The sequence below is a fragment of the Girardinichthys multiradiatus genome, chromosome X (assembly GCF_021462225.1).
Source record: "Girardinichthys multiradiatus isolate DD_20200921_A chromosome X, DD_fGirMul_XY1, whole genome shotgun sequence".
In the NCBI taxonomy this organism is placed as follows: domain Eukaryota; kingdom Metazoa; phylum Chordata; class Actinopteri; order Cyprinodontiformes; family Goodeidae; genus Girardinichthys; species Girardinichthys multiradiatus.
Window position 1 is genome coordinate 767491 of NC_061817.1, and position 14927 is coordinate 782417.

The following is a 14927-nucleotide window of genomic DNA, read 5'->3' on the forward strand; positions in this document are numbered from 1 at the left end:
TAACAGTCGCGGTATTGTTTGATGATTAGCATTGTTACAAAAACAGCAGCTTTGTACGTGACTGAGTTTTCTCTGTGATGTGATGTGTGTTCTGACTGAATATTTAGCAACATGACAAAAATCTACGTTTCTGATGGTGAGTTGTATATTCACTAACTTTCAGTACTTATATTTACAGTGGCATTGTGTAACTGTAAACTACCAGTGAGATCATTTTATTCTCCTTTACTTCTTTCATTTGTTTTGTTGGCTTACACAACATGTTTGAAATAAGCTAGCTATATACTGTAGTTATAGTTGGTAGACCTGCTAAGGGTTGATTTTAAAACAGTTGACACTTCACTGTCTGATGTAGTTAGATATTTATTTGCATGGAAAAGAAAAAAGTAATTCTGCCACGTTTGAGCTGTCACATTTAAAGCTCTCCACTTGTAACTGAATCAGACAGGACGTATGTAAAAACAGGTCTAAACAAGGCCTAAGAACTGAGCAAGTCCCCTCGATTACACTTCCTGTAGCGAGTATGATTTTAACAATGTTTACACATAGTCCACATCCACTGTGTCAGATGAGTAGTAGTGTGAACTCTGAACTAGGAACTAGACACTGCATGACTAAAAGCATGGTCAGACCATCTGACAAATGTGGAAAAAACAAGGGTTTGGTTTTGACAGGTTGATGCACATAGTGGGTGAGTGGTTTCTGGTGTGGGATTGGGTTCTCTTTAATCTTACAGCCTACAGGGCCTTGCAAAACTATTCATACTTGTAGAATTATTCCACAGTTTGCCATATTTCAACCAAAGACTTCGCTATATTTCATTGGTATTTTATCGATCCATCCATTGCATATGCCAGCTTACCCTTGGAGGGTCCTGCGGGGAGTAATGCCTATCTCCAGTGGTCATTGGATGACAGGTGGGGTACATTGTGGACAGATCACCAGTCAACCATGCACACACACATACCTATGAGCAATTTAGAGACACCAATCCACCTAACAGTCATGTTTTTAGACTGGGAGGAAGCCAGAGTACCCAGAGAGAACCAATACATGCACGGGGAGAACATTCAAACTCCATGCAGAAAGATCCCAGGCCAGGATTTGAACCCAAGACATTCATGCTGCAAGGCTATTGTACTTGGGATTTTATGTGATTTACAAACACAAAGTAGTTATATCTGTGAAGTGGAGGGAAGGTGATACAAGGTTTTTAAAATAAAAATCCCAAAAATGTGGAATGCATTTGAATATAGGAAAAATAGCATTAATCAGAGAAGGAGCCAAGATGCCCGGGTAGGAGCATAGGTGGAGTGAAATATTTAATAGTTCACTCCACAAATCAGGCCTTTATGGAGGAGTTCAAAAAAATATATAATGCTGAATTACCACAGGCTATGAAGGGGACAGAGCAAACATTTGGAAAAAGGTGGTGTGCTCTGTGGTCTGCTCAGACCCCCTTAGAAAATATCAGAAACAAATCTAATTTGAACTTTGTGACCCACATGCAAAATGTTAAACTTACACCACACATTGATACATGGTGGGGGCAGCATCATGCTGTGGAAAAACGTTCCTTATCAGCAAAGAGGAGATTTGTCAGAGTGGATGGGAATATGAATGGAGTTAATCCTGGAAGAAAACATGTTAAAAGCTGCAAAAGATATTCCCTTTTCAGTTAGAATCTTACATTATAGTCTTAAAAGGTCCCTCAGCAGGACAAGTCTGATGTCTAGTAAATATATCACAATGTTAAACCAACTGAAACCGTGTAAAACATTGCTGTGCAGAGCAGTGTCATTCTACTGGGGTTGAATTTTTTATGCCCTCCACATCCACTGAAATGTCCAAGAGACTCGTATTTCCAACTATGATCATATATCAGGACATAAAAATAATCAGGTCTTCATCTGGTCTAAAATGATTGAAATCTAACCTCCAGTAGAGAATGCAAACATTATGACATTCTACTTTGACACCATTTATAAAACAAAGACGAAGCCAAAACAGAAAGGCTGTGTGTAAAACATTCACGCTTGCTTATACCTTTGGTTTTGTGGAAGAAAATATCACCCAGGTGCTTCAAATCAAGTGTACTTCCCTATCTGCAAGAATTCTGTAGTTGACTGCTCTGGAGTGTCCTGTGAAACCATGCCAAGCAGGAAATACATCAGCAATGACCTTAGAGAAGCTACTGTTGCTGCCTATCAATCAGGGAAGTATTATAAGGTCACTTCCAAAATAGCTCAAAGAAATTACATAAAACCCAACCACGGACTTCACTGACATAAGTTATATTTTAAGGGTAAAAGGTCATAAGAGGACAGTTAGAAGAAAAACTGAACAAACATGGCTAGTTTGGAAGGGTTGCAGGAGAAAGCATTTTCTTTCTCAAAGAATATGACAGCAGGACATAGGTTTGCAAAGTTGCACCTGAATAAAGCACAAGACTCCTGCAATAATCCTCTTTAAATATATGAGACTAAAGTAGAGTTGTTGGACCATAACACCCACACCATATGTTTAGAGAAAACCTCACAGGGCATATTAGCACAAGCACCTCATTCTAACTGTCCAGCATAGTGCAGGGCTGATGATTTGCTTGTTGTAAAGCCACAGGACAAGAGGATCCTGCAGTAGTTTGAGTCCACTATGGATTCCACTGTGGTTCTTAAGTCAAGTCACTGTATTCTGGAGTCAAATGTGAGTCCATCTGTCTGACAACCAGAAATTGTAGGTCATGATCAGAACAAGCAACCTAAACACAGCAGCATATTTATGCCAGAATGTCTAAAAAAACACAAAGTGTTACAATGGCCCAGTAAAAGTCCAGAACTCAACCTGATTGATTTGCTGTGGTAAGATCCTCAGAGAGCTGTGCAAAAACAAACACCCAATGGAAAGAAAAGTGGGCCACAATTCCTCTACAATAATGTGAGAGACCGATAAAGTCAGTTATTATCGCTATACCAGGTTCTATGAGTTAACGCAGCTTACTGAGTTTCTTACACAGCTTTTCTGTTTGGCTTCCTCTTCATTTCATACATAATGTTAGTGTGGGATGTATGTGTTTTTGTACACTGGAGTTTTAATTTACACAAGTTATAAAGATCAGGTTATTTTATTAAATCCACATATATATATATATATATATATATACTTGAAGTGAAATAGGGTGTACTTTTTTATCATATTACATTTACTGGGCCTGCACAAAATTAGGAAATCATATGATTGCAATAGTCAGTCAGTCCGTCAGTCATTTTCTACCGCTTATTCCATAGTGGGTCGCGGGGAAGCTGGTGCCTATCTCCAGCAGTCTATGGGCGAGAGGCGGGGTCACCCTGGACAGGTCACCAGTCCATCGTAGGGCAACACATGATTGCAATATTAAAGTTAAATGCTGCGATGGCAATATCAGTCACAATAAATCCATATTTTCAAAACTTATCTGTTCCTCATCTGCAACACAATGCTTCTACCACCCTCTGTGACCTTTAGCATCTTAGGCCATTGGTGGGGGCATGTACTGCAGTGTCCAACAGACTGAATAATATGGCATCCAAAGTACAAAGTGGAATATAATGGCTAATAAATATTGCTTTCCAAACAGTCCATGCCACATTAACATTACGCAGGCAGATATTTGCTATAGCAAGTTATCTAAATCATGAAAACTCAAAATTAGTCTAAACAGATTATAGGTACCCATTTTCCATTGGGTAAACGATGACAAGATGAAGACGATTTGAATTCAAATGTATTTTCTACAAGTTGAGTTAATACAATATTTTCCATGCCCGTCTCTAACTAAACAGTTTGCCCTTTATTAGCTGAAGCAAATGGAGTACACATTACTTCCACATATTCAGTATTTACTTAATTCAATCCTTTAAAGGGATCAATATTATATTACAAAATCCTTTTAAATGTAACCTCAAGTATACAAAACCACACACCGCAGATTACAGGGCTGTATCTGTTAAACAACAAAGAAGCTCGAACTAAAATGTTTGCAGAAGTAAGTACATCTCCAAACCCACGAGCATACAAAATACTTAAAACAATATACCAAGTTTTTACCATGACTTGATATGTTACTGTATTATGAGGATGATGATGATAACGAGCTGCTTCTATTTCAAACATTTATTTTTAACTATTACAATATTCTTTAAAAAATTATATGAGTGTTTTTGCGTATAGGTTTATACCGACCGAGCAAGTTGCAAAAAGTTTGGCCGATGCAACCTTTTTTTTTTTAGACTTTCTCCCTCGCCTTTTGTCATAAAACAAGGTTACATTTTGATGTCAAAAACTTTCGGTTGTGAAAAAATCCAAAGTTTATTCTATCCTACCAGGATACGTTTAATAAAAGTGACAAAAGAAACTTCTTCTTTTAGCACCAAACATATTAGTTTGACATATGAGATCAGTCTGGGTTTTCACTCATGTTTTCTGAAGGATTTAGATAATATTGTCTGGATATTTTAAACCGCTGTGATTCAGCTTATCCTGGCCTGGAGGGATTATAATCCTCTTCAGGTCAACACAAACAACTTGGAATAATATTGGTCCCTAATAAGAAAGCAGGTAGTGTCTGAAAATGTCTGAGTGTACTCACCAAGAACAAGTTATTCTAAGGTCTGAAAGGGCAAAGGAAAATATTTACTTCCCATTGTTGCTTCAAGTCATTTGGGGTGAATAATCAGATGCTTCTTTAATTTTTTTATTTCTGTGAATTGGAGTGTATTTTAGTGTTTCAGTGTTAAAGTCAAACTTATATCTAAAAAAGTGTGTAGGTCAACATTTACAGAATCTATTTGAAGCCAGATATTGTAATATTTTACGGTTGCTTCTCACTACAAATTGCATGAAATGTAAATTACAAATTCACATTTTTATATTCAAATTAAAAAATGAAACAACCCAGGATTCAGAGCAAGTGAGGTGAAAAGTGTTATATGTGCTCTATTGTGATAGCTGTTTTTGGCATTTTAGTTTCGAATTCTGTTAATTGTTTTCTCAAATGCACAGAAAAACAAATTGCAATAATTCAAAGGTAATATATAAATGTATACTTATTTTGTAGATAGTAATCCTAAGAGGCATTACAAGTTGTGCAATGTTAAGTCAATATGCTGTGCTTCCTGAGTGAGGAAGGCAACTGTCTCACATGCAAACTGGTTTTAATAATGAACCTGACAGAGTGCAGACAGTACAGCAGTACATGAACAGAACCAGCTCATGTAACACAGAACAACATGGACCAGTTAAAAACACTAAAACAGGAAGGACTGAGCGGTTTATTACCTGATGTGGAGACACAGCTGTCTGCAGTGACACACATCTACAACTGGGCAGGTTGTTATAATCACGTTTTTTGTGTGTGTGTGTGTGTGTGTGTGGAAAGGCGTGGCAGAGAGTGTATAAGAGTGTTTGTCACAGGATGACACATTTCCTGCTAACAGGCGAAAATGGTTTCCTGGTTAAGCTGTCTAACTTTCCCGCCAACATGGCAGTCCATATATACTGACATTGTTACAGCTCTCTTGTAAATGTTATAATGCTACTTTGAATTTTTCACAACAAAAAAATCCAGCATGTTTTATTTGGATTTTATGTGATAAACCAACACACAGTTGCAAAACAACTTTTACATCCTTTGTAGAAGCATGTTTTATTGCAGGTCTTTTGAGGTTTATTTCGACCACCTTTGAACATCTACAGACTGACATTTTATGCCATTTCTGGTTTGCAAATCAGCTAAAGCTTATTTAGGTTGGATGGATAATGTCTGTGAAAATTAGTTTTCAAGTCTTGCCAGAGATTCTCAGTTATATTTAGGTCTGGACTTTGATTAGGTCATTCTAACACATGAATGTGCTTTGATTCCATTCTAGGTCTGGTTGTAAGTTTAGGGTCATTTGGTTGGTGGGATCAGAGTGACGTGTGCTGGTTTTGTTTTTAGCACACACAGCATGTCTGCCAAAAAAGTTAGATTTGGTCTCATCTGAGCAGAACACCTTGTTTTATGTTTACCATACCATGATCCCAGTCAGTCTTGGCAGATGGCCGCTTACTCTGAGCCTACTTCTGCTGGAGGTTTCCTTCTGTTAAAAGGGAGTTTTTCCTCTCCACTGTCGCTACATGCATGCTCAGTATGAGGGATTGCTGTAAAGTCAACACCAGTGACTGTCCACTGTCTCTACATGCTCATCCAGGAGGAGTGAATGCTGCAAGTCACTGACTGGATGCAATCTGCTGGGTTTCCTTAGATAGAAAAACTTATAAACTTATGAATTTGAATAATAAACTGATTCTGACTGCACTGTTTGATAGTTTGGATTAATTGGAATGTACCTGACTTGAATCTCTATGCTTCAATTGAATTGACTTTGTAAAGCGCCTTGAGAAGACGTGCTGTGAATTGGCGCCATATAAATAAAACCGGATTGAACTGAATTGCTGTCTCCTACATGGCTTGAGGCAAAAAGCAAAAGTGAGTTCTTTTGACTTTCAACAATGGCTTCCTTGTTGTCACCCTTCCACAATGGCAGAATTGTGGAATCAGGACAGAATATGGCTAAAATAGTGACTCGATGCAGTGAGGGTTTTCTTAGATAGAATTGTTTTTACCAGTTGGAATAAAAAAAAAAAAACTTGACTGCATTGTCTAATAACTAAGATAGAATTTGAATGTATGTTACTGACTTTAAATCTATCTGTATGATTGGACAGAACTGACAATTTTTTTAAATTGGATGTTTTTTTTGTAAAGTGCATTGAGATGACATTCATTGTGCATAGGTGCTTTATAAATACACAGATTGAATTATTTGTTGTCCTATGGATAGATTTTACAACCTGAGCTGTGGATCTCTGCAGGTCCTCCAAAGTTAACCTGGGCCTCTTGGCTGCCTCTCTGATTTATGCTCTTCTTATTTAGCCTGTCAGTTTAGGTGGACGTCCACGTGTTGGTAGATCTGCAGTTGGTCCATCTTCTTTCTCTGCTCAGATGATAGACTGAACAGAGCTCTGCAAGATGTTCCAGGAGGAAGAGATGCTGTTGTGCATCAAGTGTTGTAGCTCTAAGACGTCATGGTGATTACAGCTGTAAAACGCCTCCTTCCTGGGAGCTGTCATGAAAATAGTTAATTCTGCTGTTGCGACCACAGCCATGGATGAACTGTACACAATCAAAGGCCGGTATGAACTTTTGTGGAACATTAACCTACTTCCAGCTCAGCCCAGGAAGAGGAGGAATCAGAGTTGGAATTTAACACACGTTCCTCCTTCTGCTTGCTCTTAATCCAGCTGCAACCTCAGCTAACAGAGAGAACCACGCAGCAGCTGAAGCTCTTTAAAGGGACTAGTACCTTTGGAAAATCCATAGGAGCGCCAGCTATGCACATGTTCCGACCCAGCAAGAGCTACCCTGCCGCACCGCGGCCACTGAAGTATCAAAACATGCCTTTGTGCGCAGTTCAGTTCACATGTGGATGACCAGACAACTTCGCTTCCCAAAACCTGCGCCATTTGGAACCTTTTCCTCAGCACGGTTCACATAAGAGGTTATGTTTGGGCAGAGAAATTAGTTTAGGATGAAATAATATGAATAATGTTTAATTCATGAAGTTTGGTTTTTGTTTGTGTTGACAAACCTCAGCTATCTACGTAGGTGCTAGCAGACTAGCTGCTCAGCTGATAAGAACAGACAATTTATTAAAGCTAATGATGTGTTCTGTGTTGGGTTTTAAAGTTAAGACAAACTTTATTTAAAGGGTGGTTTTTAAACACAGATAATGCACCATCAACGCTCATGCATGTTAATCCTTTTATTAACGGTATTTTAAAGGTCCACATTAGACTTTAAAGAAGTGGTAACAAGCTATAAGATTCCTTCGTAAGCTCCAACCACTGACAGCTAAGGCTAGACACATGAGACTCAGGTGAGGGCTTGTTAAGGATCATTCATCCAAAAAGGTTGTTAGGTTACAATCTAGGAAATAATATCTCTTTAAATATTATTAATAAAGACAGCTAATTGAACACCATTGAGAATTAGACATTCAGAAGGTTGGGTTTTATGCAGCAAATCATTCTTTAAAATATTATTTTATAAAATGTTTATCTGACTTTGCATTGTGGATTGTTGTGAATGGTAATGTTGCATCACTCTATTGGTTTTGGGTTTTAACCATCTTTGATTCACTTGTTCATATTGTATATAGCTTGTTGGTCTTCCCTATTCGTTCATTTTGCTTGGTAGTTTTAGTTAAATTGTTCTAGTATAATAAAGAGTTTGTTGATTGAAATAAGTTTGACTTTGAGTTGCCTTATTTTTGTAATTAAATTCTTGTATTTGAAGAAATTGTGTGAATTTATTCCATGTGTGTTCATAGTTCTGCTGTTCAGTAATGCCAGACCTTGACTCACACTTTTCTCTTTTGTTCTAATACCACCGCCTTATTGGGCTGGTATGCACAGGACAACACTTAACAGACCGAATTATTATTTAATTAAATATTAAATAACATAATCATAATAATAATTACACCACTGTGCATTCTGGGATTCAGGGATTTTATCAGTCTCTTTTGTTCTTTGTGTGTAGTTCAGTCCTTTTTGTTCCTCCTTGTACTCATCAGAGTGTAGCTGCACAGATGGGAAGATTTAAGGCATCTTTTGTATCTTTATTAGAGAATCAGAAGGAAGAACTAAATGCCTCAGTGACAGAGGAGGAAGTGTGACGTGAGAGTATGTATTTTAAAGAGGAAAAGCAGCAGGACACGACAGCTTTTGCCCAATATTTTGTAAAACGCAGTCACTTACTTGTTGGACAGATATGTTTTTAGATTCTTAAGAATGGACATTTCCCCGCAACACTTCATTAATTTTAAAGAAAGACAAATCACCAGATATGTGTGGATATATACAGGTTTGTATACAGGTCCAATCAGCCTCATCAATGTTAACTCTAAATGACTCTCTAAATGATTAGTCTTGAAAATTTATTTCATTTACAAATGTTAGACAATTATTAAATGTTATACAATATTGAAATCAGAAAAATCACAAAACGTTTTTTATAAGTTTTACACCCCGAAAAGGCATTTCACAGAATGGAATGGACATATGTGTTAGAAAGATCTGGCTTATGGTAGGGGTTTATTGTATGGATCAAAGCATTCCACAACTCTCCAGAAGCCAACGCTATAGCAAACACCATACAGTCATCAGCCTTAACACTGCAAAGAGGTACAAGGCAGGATTGCTCTCTGCCCCCTCTCCCCCTTTGTATTAGCACTGGAGCCTCTATAGATGAGGCCATTTGTCAGCACCAAGATGTTGGTTTTATTTTAAAAAATAGCACTGTATGCTGATGACATTCTATTATCAAAACCAGAACAATCAATATCAGGCATTATGTCCCTCAAATGTTTTAGATTTTTTTGTTCAGGGTACAGAAATAATTTTGGAAAATCAGACGTTTTGCTGCTGGGTGATCTGGTTAACCCTTTGACAAGAAATAGCTAATATTTGAAATGGTCCTCCAGAGGTTTCACATATCTTGGGCTAAAAATTTCACCAGATCTTAAAGACTTATAGAGACAGAACTATTCTCCAGTTCGAACAAAAATAAAAAAAGATTTGGATAGATGGCACAATCTGCCTCTATCTCTTTTAGGGTATGTGAGCCTAATTAAAATAAACATCCTCCCTCACCTCTTATGTCCCCTACAAATATATCTTTATGGGTAATAAGAAAGTTTCCCATGATAAAGAACCTTTTCCAAATTTCTTTGGCATTGTAAGACACCTAGATTAAGAATTAGAATTTTACTGGGCACGGCATGTGGCATAGTAATAGAGCGTGCAACCCATACAGGTCCTTCTCAAAATATTAGCATATTGTGATAAAGTTCATTATTTTCCATAATGTCATGATGAAAATGTAACATTCATATATTTTAGATTCATTGCACACTAACTGAAATATTTCAGGTCTTTTATTGTCTTAATACGGATGATTTTGGCATACAGCTCATGAAAACCCAAAATTCCTATCTCACAAAATTAGCATATCATTAAAAGGGTCTCTAAACGAGCTATGAACCTAATCATCTGAATCAACGAGTTAACTCTAAACACCTGCAAAAGATTCCTGAGGCCTTTAAAACTCCCAGCCTGGTTCATCACTCAAAACCCCAATCATGGGTAAGACTGCCGACCTGACTGCTGTCCAGAAGGCCACTATTGACACCCTCAAGCAAGAGGGTAAGACACAGAAAGAAATTTCTGAACGAATAGGCTGTTCCCAGAGTGCTGTATCAAGGCACCTCAGTGGGAAGTCTGTGGGAAGGAAAAAGTGTGGCAGAAAACGCTGCACAACGAGAAGAGGTGACCGGACCCTGAGGAAGATTGTGGAGAAGGGCCGATTCCAGACCTTGGGGGACCTGCGGAAGCAGTGGACTGAGTCTGGAGTAGAAACATCCAGAGCCACCGTGCACAGGCGTGTGCAGGAAATGGGCTACAGGTGCCGCATTCCCCAGGTCAAGCAGCTTTTGAACCAGAAACAGCGCCAGAAGCGCCTGACCTGGGCTACAGAGAAGCAGCACTGGACTGTTGCTCAGTGGTCCAAAGTACTTTTTTCGGATGAAAGCAAATTCTGCATGTCATTCGGAAATCAAGGTGCCAGAGTCTGGAGGAAGACTGGGGAGAAGGAAATGCCAAAATGCCAGAAGTCCAGTGTCAAGTACCCACAGTCAGTGATGGTCTGGGGTGCCGTGTCAGCTGCTGGTGTTGGTCCACTGTGTTTTATCAAGGGCAGGGTCAATGCAGCTAGCTATCAGGAGATTTTGGAGCATTTCATGCTTCCATCTGCTGAAAAGCTTTATGGAGATGAAGATTTCATTTTTCAGCACGACCTGGCACCTGCTCACAGTGCCAAAACCACTGGTAAATGGTTTACTGACCATGGTATCACTGTGCTCAATTGGCCTGCCAACTCTCCTGACCTGAACCCCATAGAGAATCTGTGGGATATTGTGAAGAGAACGTTGAGAGACTCAAGACCCAACACTCTGGATGAGCTAAAGGCCGCTATCGAAGCATCCTGGGCCTCCATAAGACCTCAGCAGTGCCACAGGCTGATTGCCTCCATGCCACGCCGCATTGAAGCAGTCATTTCTGCAAAAGGATTCCCGACCAAGTATTGAGTGCATAACTGTACATGATTATTTGAAGGTTGACGTTTTTTGTATTAAAAACACTTTTCTTTTATTGGTCGGATGAAATATGCTAATTTTGTGAGATAGGAATTTTGGGTTTTCATGAGCTGTATGCCAAAATCATCCGTATTAAGACAATAAAAGACCTGAAATATTTCAGTTAGTGTGCAATGAATCTAAAATATATGAATGTTAAATTTTCATCATTACATTATGGAAAATAATGAACTTTATCACAATATGCTAATTGTTTGAGAAGGACCTGTATATGGAGGCCTTAGTCCTCGACGCAGTCGTCCCGAGTTCAAATCCCGAACCCAGAGATCTATTCTACATGCACTCCACTTCCTGTCTGCCTGTTTTGGAAAAATAACAATTCTCACTCAATCTGACATATAGTCTGTTTTGCCCGTGGTACTTTATAGTTCAGTTGTCTGCGACAAAAAAGAAATTACAAAAGGAAAATGGGAACCCAATTATTTACAACACAATCAGAGTGAGGTGTAAGTGTCAATTCAATTCAATTCAATTCAAAAATACTTTATTAATCCCAAAGGGAAATTAAATAATCATGATCCACACCTTTTTCTGTCAATTGCAACCACCTGTTTTCAAGGTAGTTCCTTCTGAATCAGTTGTATTTAAGTTCCTGTTTTCTGTCTCTTTGTTGTCAGGTTGTCTGATGGCATCTCCCAGTTCCTGTGTCTCCATTTATTCTGTGATTTATGCCTTTGGTTTCATTAAAATATATCCATCCACCATGTACCATGCACCTGCTGATGTCCTGTTGGCGCTTTGGTCCTGCTCAACCACAAATCATGACAGTAATAGGTTAGGTAGAGAAGACTTAACTTCATTTTTGACTTCTCTATTGAGAAACCAAAACTTTATTCCAGGAATGTAACATCTATCAAAACAACATATTGATGAATTTTCCACAACTGCAGTCACATTTTAAAATGTAAAGTAGCAATAAATATGTGTTCTGAGTTTGCCACACCACAGAATTATGTCTTAGTAATAATCACCCACCCAAATTGAAATGATTAAAAACACTGCTAAGCATATAAAATTAGGTCTCAAAAGTAATGAGAAAACATCAGATTTCTCTGCTCTGAAATGCTGGGGGCGTGTCCACAGGAGGCATTGAAACCACGCTCATGTGCAGGAGCGTTGCCGCATCCATGTCCTGTACGAGGAGACAATATTAGCGGGCAGCACTTAGAATATTTAAAACATAAGCACACAATGAAACTCAGCCATTTGTTGGGCGTATAATCCCGCCTTCAGAGATGCCGGCGATGCCAATGTCAAGGGCTGCAAAGTCAGCGGCGGCGATGTCGGGAGGACGTGAGTCGGGTACAGCCTCTCAAGAGCCAGCACCAACCGACTGTCTATAAATTCCAACTGTATCTCCTAGTAGTTAGTAAAATTATCAGGAGAAAAGTGGGCACTGCAAAGGCGAGTGTTGGTGGTGATCCCAATGTCTCCATAGTGGCTCCTCTTTGATTGATCCAGAGTTTGTTCAGGTGGTCATCTCTCGGAAACTTAAACAAAGTCACCACGCTGCTACCCTGCACATTGTGGCATCAGGAGAAGATGCATGAACAAAGTGAATGAGGCATAATTGGTTTACTAGCTAGCAGGAAACTATCACTGGCGCCATCTGTGAAACGAGACTACCGCAGTTTATGTTTTTATACTCACATGACGACACGGGGCCGCCCTTTCAGACACACCCACAAAATCCTGAAACGCAGAAATCTTGAAACCCAAATTCTAGAGAACACTTTTTTGGCTTTTTCCAGGTTTGTCTTTTTGTTAAATCTAAAGTTTCACACTATACAGAAACAGGTATGTATGATGATATGGAGACATTTCTTTTGAACCGAAGAAGCAGAATTCCTTTTATTTCCACTTTTTATTTATTACTATACACCCATATTACCGGTATGAACACTATTCAAAAATGGGAGGGAGATCCAAATAATCAGTGTATTGAGGATTATTGGAAACTCAGAACAAAAGTTGGCACCACCTATATAAAACTGCTAATGTTTTGCATAAAATCACACATCAAGTCTCACCTTTATATGCCAAATATCAAGAAAAGAATCGGTACCTATTACAATAAATTCTAGGAAAGTAAATTAATTAAAAGGTTTTGGAGTTCCATGAACTGAGCAACATTTTTAAGAACCAGGTCAGAGGAGACCCTGGATTTTTTATTCTTGGTGTGCCTGAAAAAGAAATAACATTAACTCATTTAGAATGTAAACTATGTGATCAATCACTGTTGCTGGCTCAGAACTGTATCCTTATTAACTGGATCTAGGATAAACCTTCCACTGTTACTTTGTGGTACAGGTGCATCCTCTTGGAAGGAAATAAGGATTAATTTCTTGATGTTTGGTCTTCCCCTGCCTTTTCATTGGCCAGATGATTTGTCCAACTCTGGAGGAGGAGTGGGTTGTCTTAAGTGTGTTCCCAGGCAATTGGAAGTCGAGCACAGAGGATGGGAGTTCACTTTTGTTTTTCTTGAACCTATGGGTGAATGGATAATAAATATTTTTCTTTATTGTAAAATTATTATTAGTATTATTTATTTGCTGTTGTTTTGTTGCCCATCTTTGTATATTGTATCTTAATAATGACTTGAAGTGTATGTGATTTAGTTTTTTGCTTTGTGCTGATAATTAATAGTTTATCCTTGAAAATAGAGAAATATAAGCAGCACATAAAAACAAAGAAAAAAGGAAACTGAGATATGATAAAAGTATAGTAATCTAATTTTGGCCTAAAAAAATAAATACACTACCGGGTAAACGTTTTAGAACGCCTTTCTCATTTAATGGTTTTCTTTATGTTTATGACTATTTACATTGTACGTAGATTCTCAATGAAGGCATCAAAACAGTGAATTAACACATATGCAAGTATGTAGCAAACCAAACATTGTAAAATAACTTCGACTGAAATATTAACCTCTGGTCCTCTCTCAATGAACGTCTCGGAAGTTCTTTCAAGACTCTTTGGAAAACCATTTCAGGTGACCACCTCATGAAGCTCGTGGAGAGAACGCCAAGAGAGCAAAGCAGTCATCGGAGCAAAGGGTGGGTATTTTGTAATAATCTAAAATATAAAAATGTGTTATAAAAAAAAGAGTTATTTCACACTTTTTGTTTGCTACATAATTCCATGTGTGTTCATTCACAGGTTTGTTGTCTCTAGTGTGAATCTACAATTTAAATAGTCTTGAAAATAAAGAGACCCCATTAAGTGAGAAAAGCGTTCTAAAACGTTTGACCGGTAGTGTAGCTAACTAAATAAATCAAAGTAGCAATGAGAAGCAGTCCTCAATAGGTCCAGATTAAAGTACAGAAAGTTTACTTTCACATCTTAAGGTTTCTGGTCTAGAGAACCTACCAGCATTTATCAGACTTCTAATAGCTCCCCCTGGAGTCACAACATGCTATACACAACTCTTTGAGAAAGAAAGCTGCAATAGTTCTTGACATCTGGACATGGAGATTTGGACAAAATATTACAAATAAATTTGCATCTTAAATCATAACATCTTTGATAAAATGTATTTTACATGATTGACCTAAACTGACAGGCCGGGCAAGGAGAGCATTAATCAGAGCAACAGACAAAAAGGCCCAAAAAGGCAGAGCTCCAGTGATCAACAGC

The 14927-nt window shown here is 38.3% G+C and overlaps 1 protein-coding gene across 3 annotated transcripts in view; it reads right to left on the reverse strand.

Moving 5' to 3' along the window:
* LOC124862639 (neuronal-specific septin-3-like) overlaps positions 1 to 14927 on the reverse strand; it is a 108845-nt gene that overhangs the window by 30368 nt on the left and 63550 nt on the right. The window contains exon 1 of one of the 3 annotated variants that reach the window (XM_047356685.1): positions 5314 to 5365. The exons of the other annotated variants lie outside the window; for them this stretch is intronic. Within the exon in view, the coding sequence (XP_047212641.1) occupies positions 5314 to 5350 (37 nt within the window). The 5' untranslated portion in view covers positions 5351 to 5365. Of the gene's footprint in view, positions 1 to 5313; positions 5366 to 14927 lie in introns of those variants that run through there. 3 annotated transcript variants of the gene reach the window in all.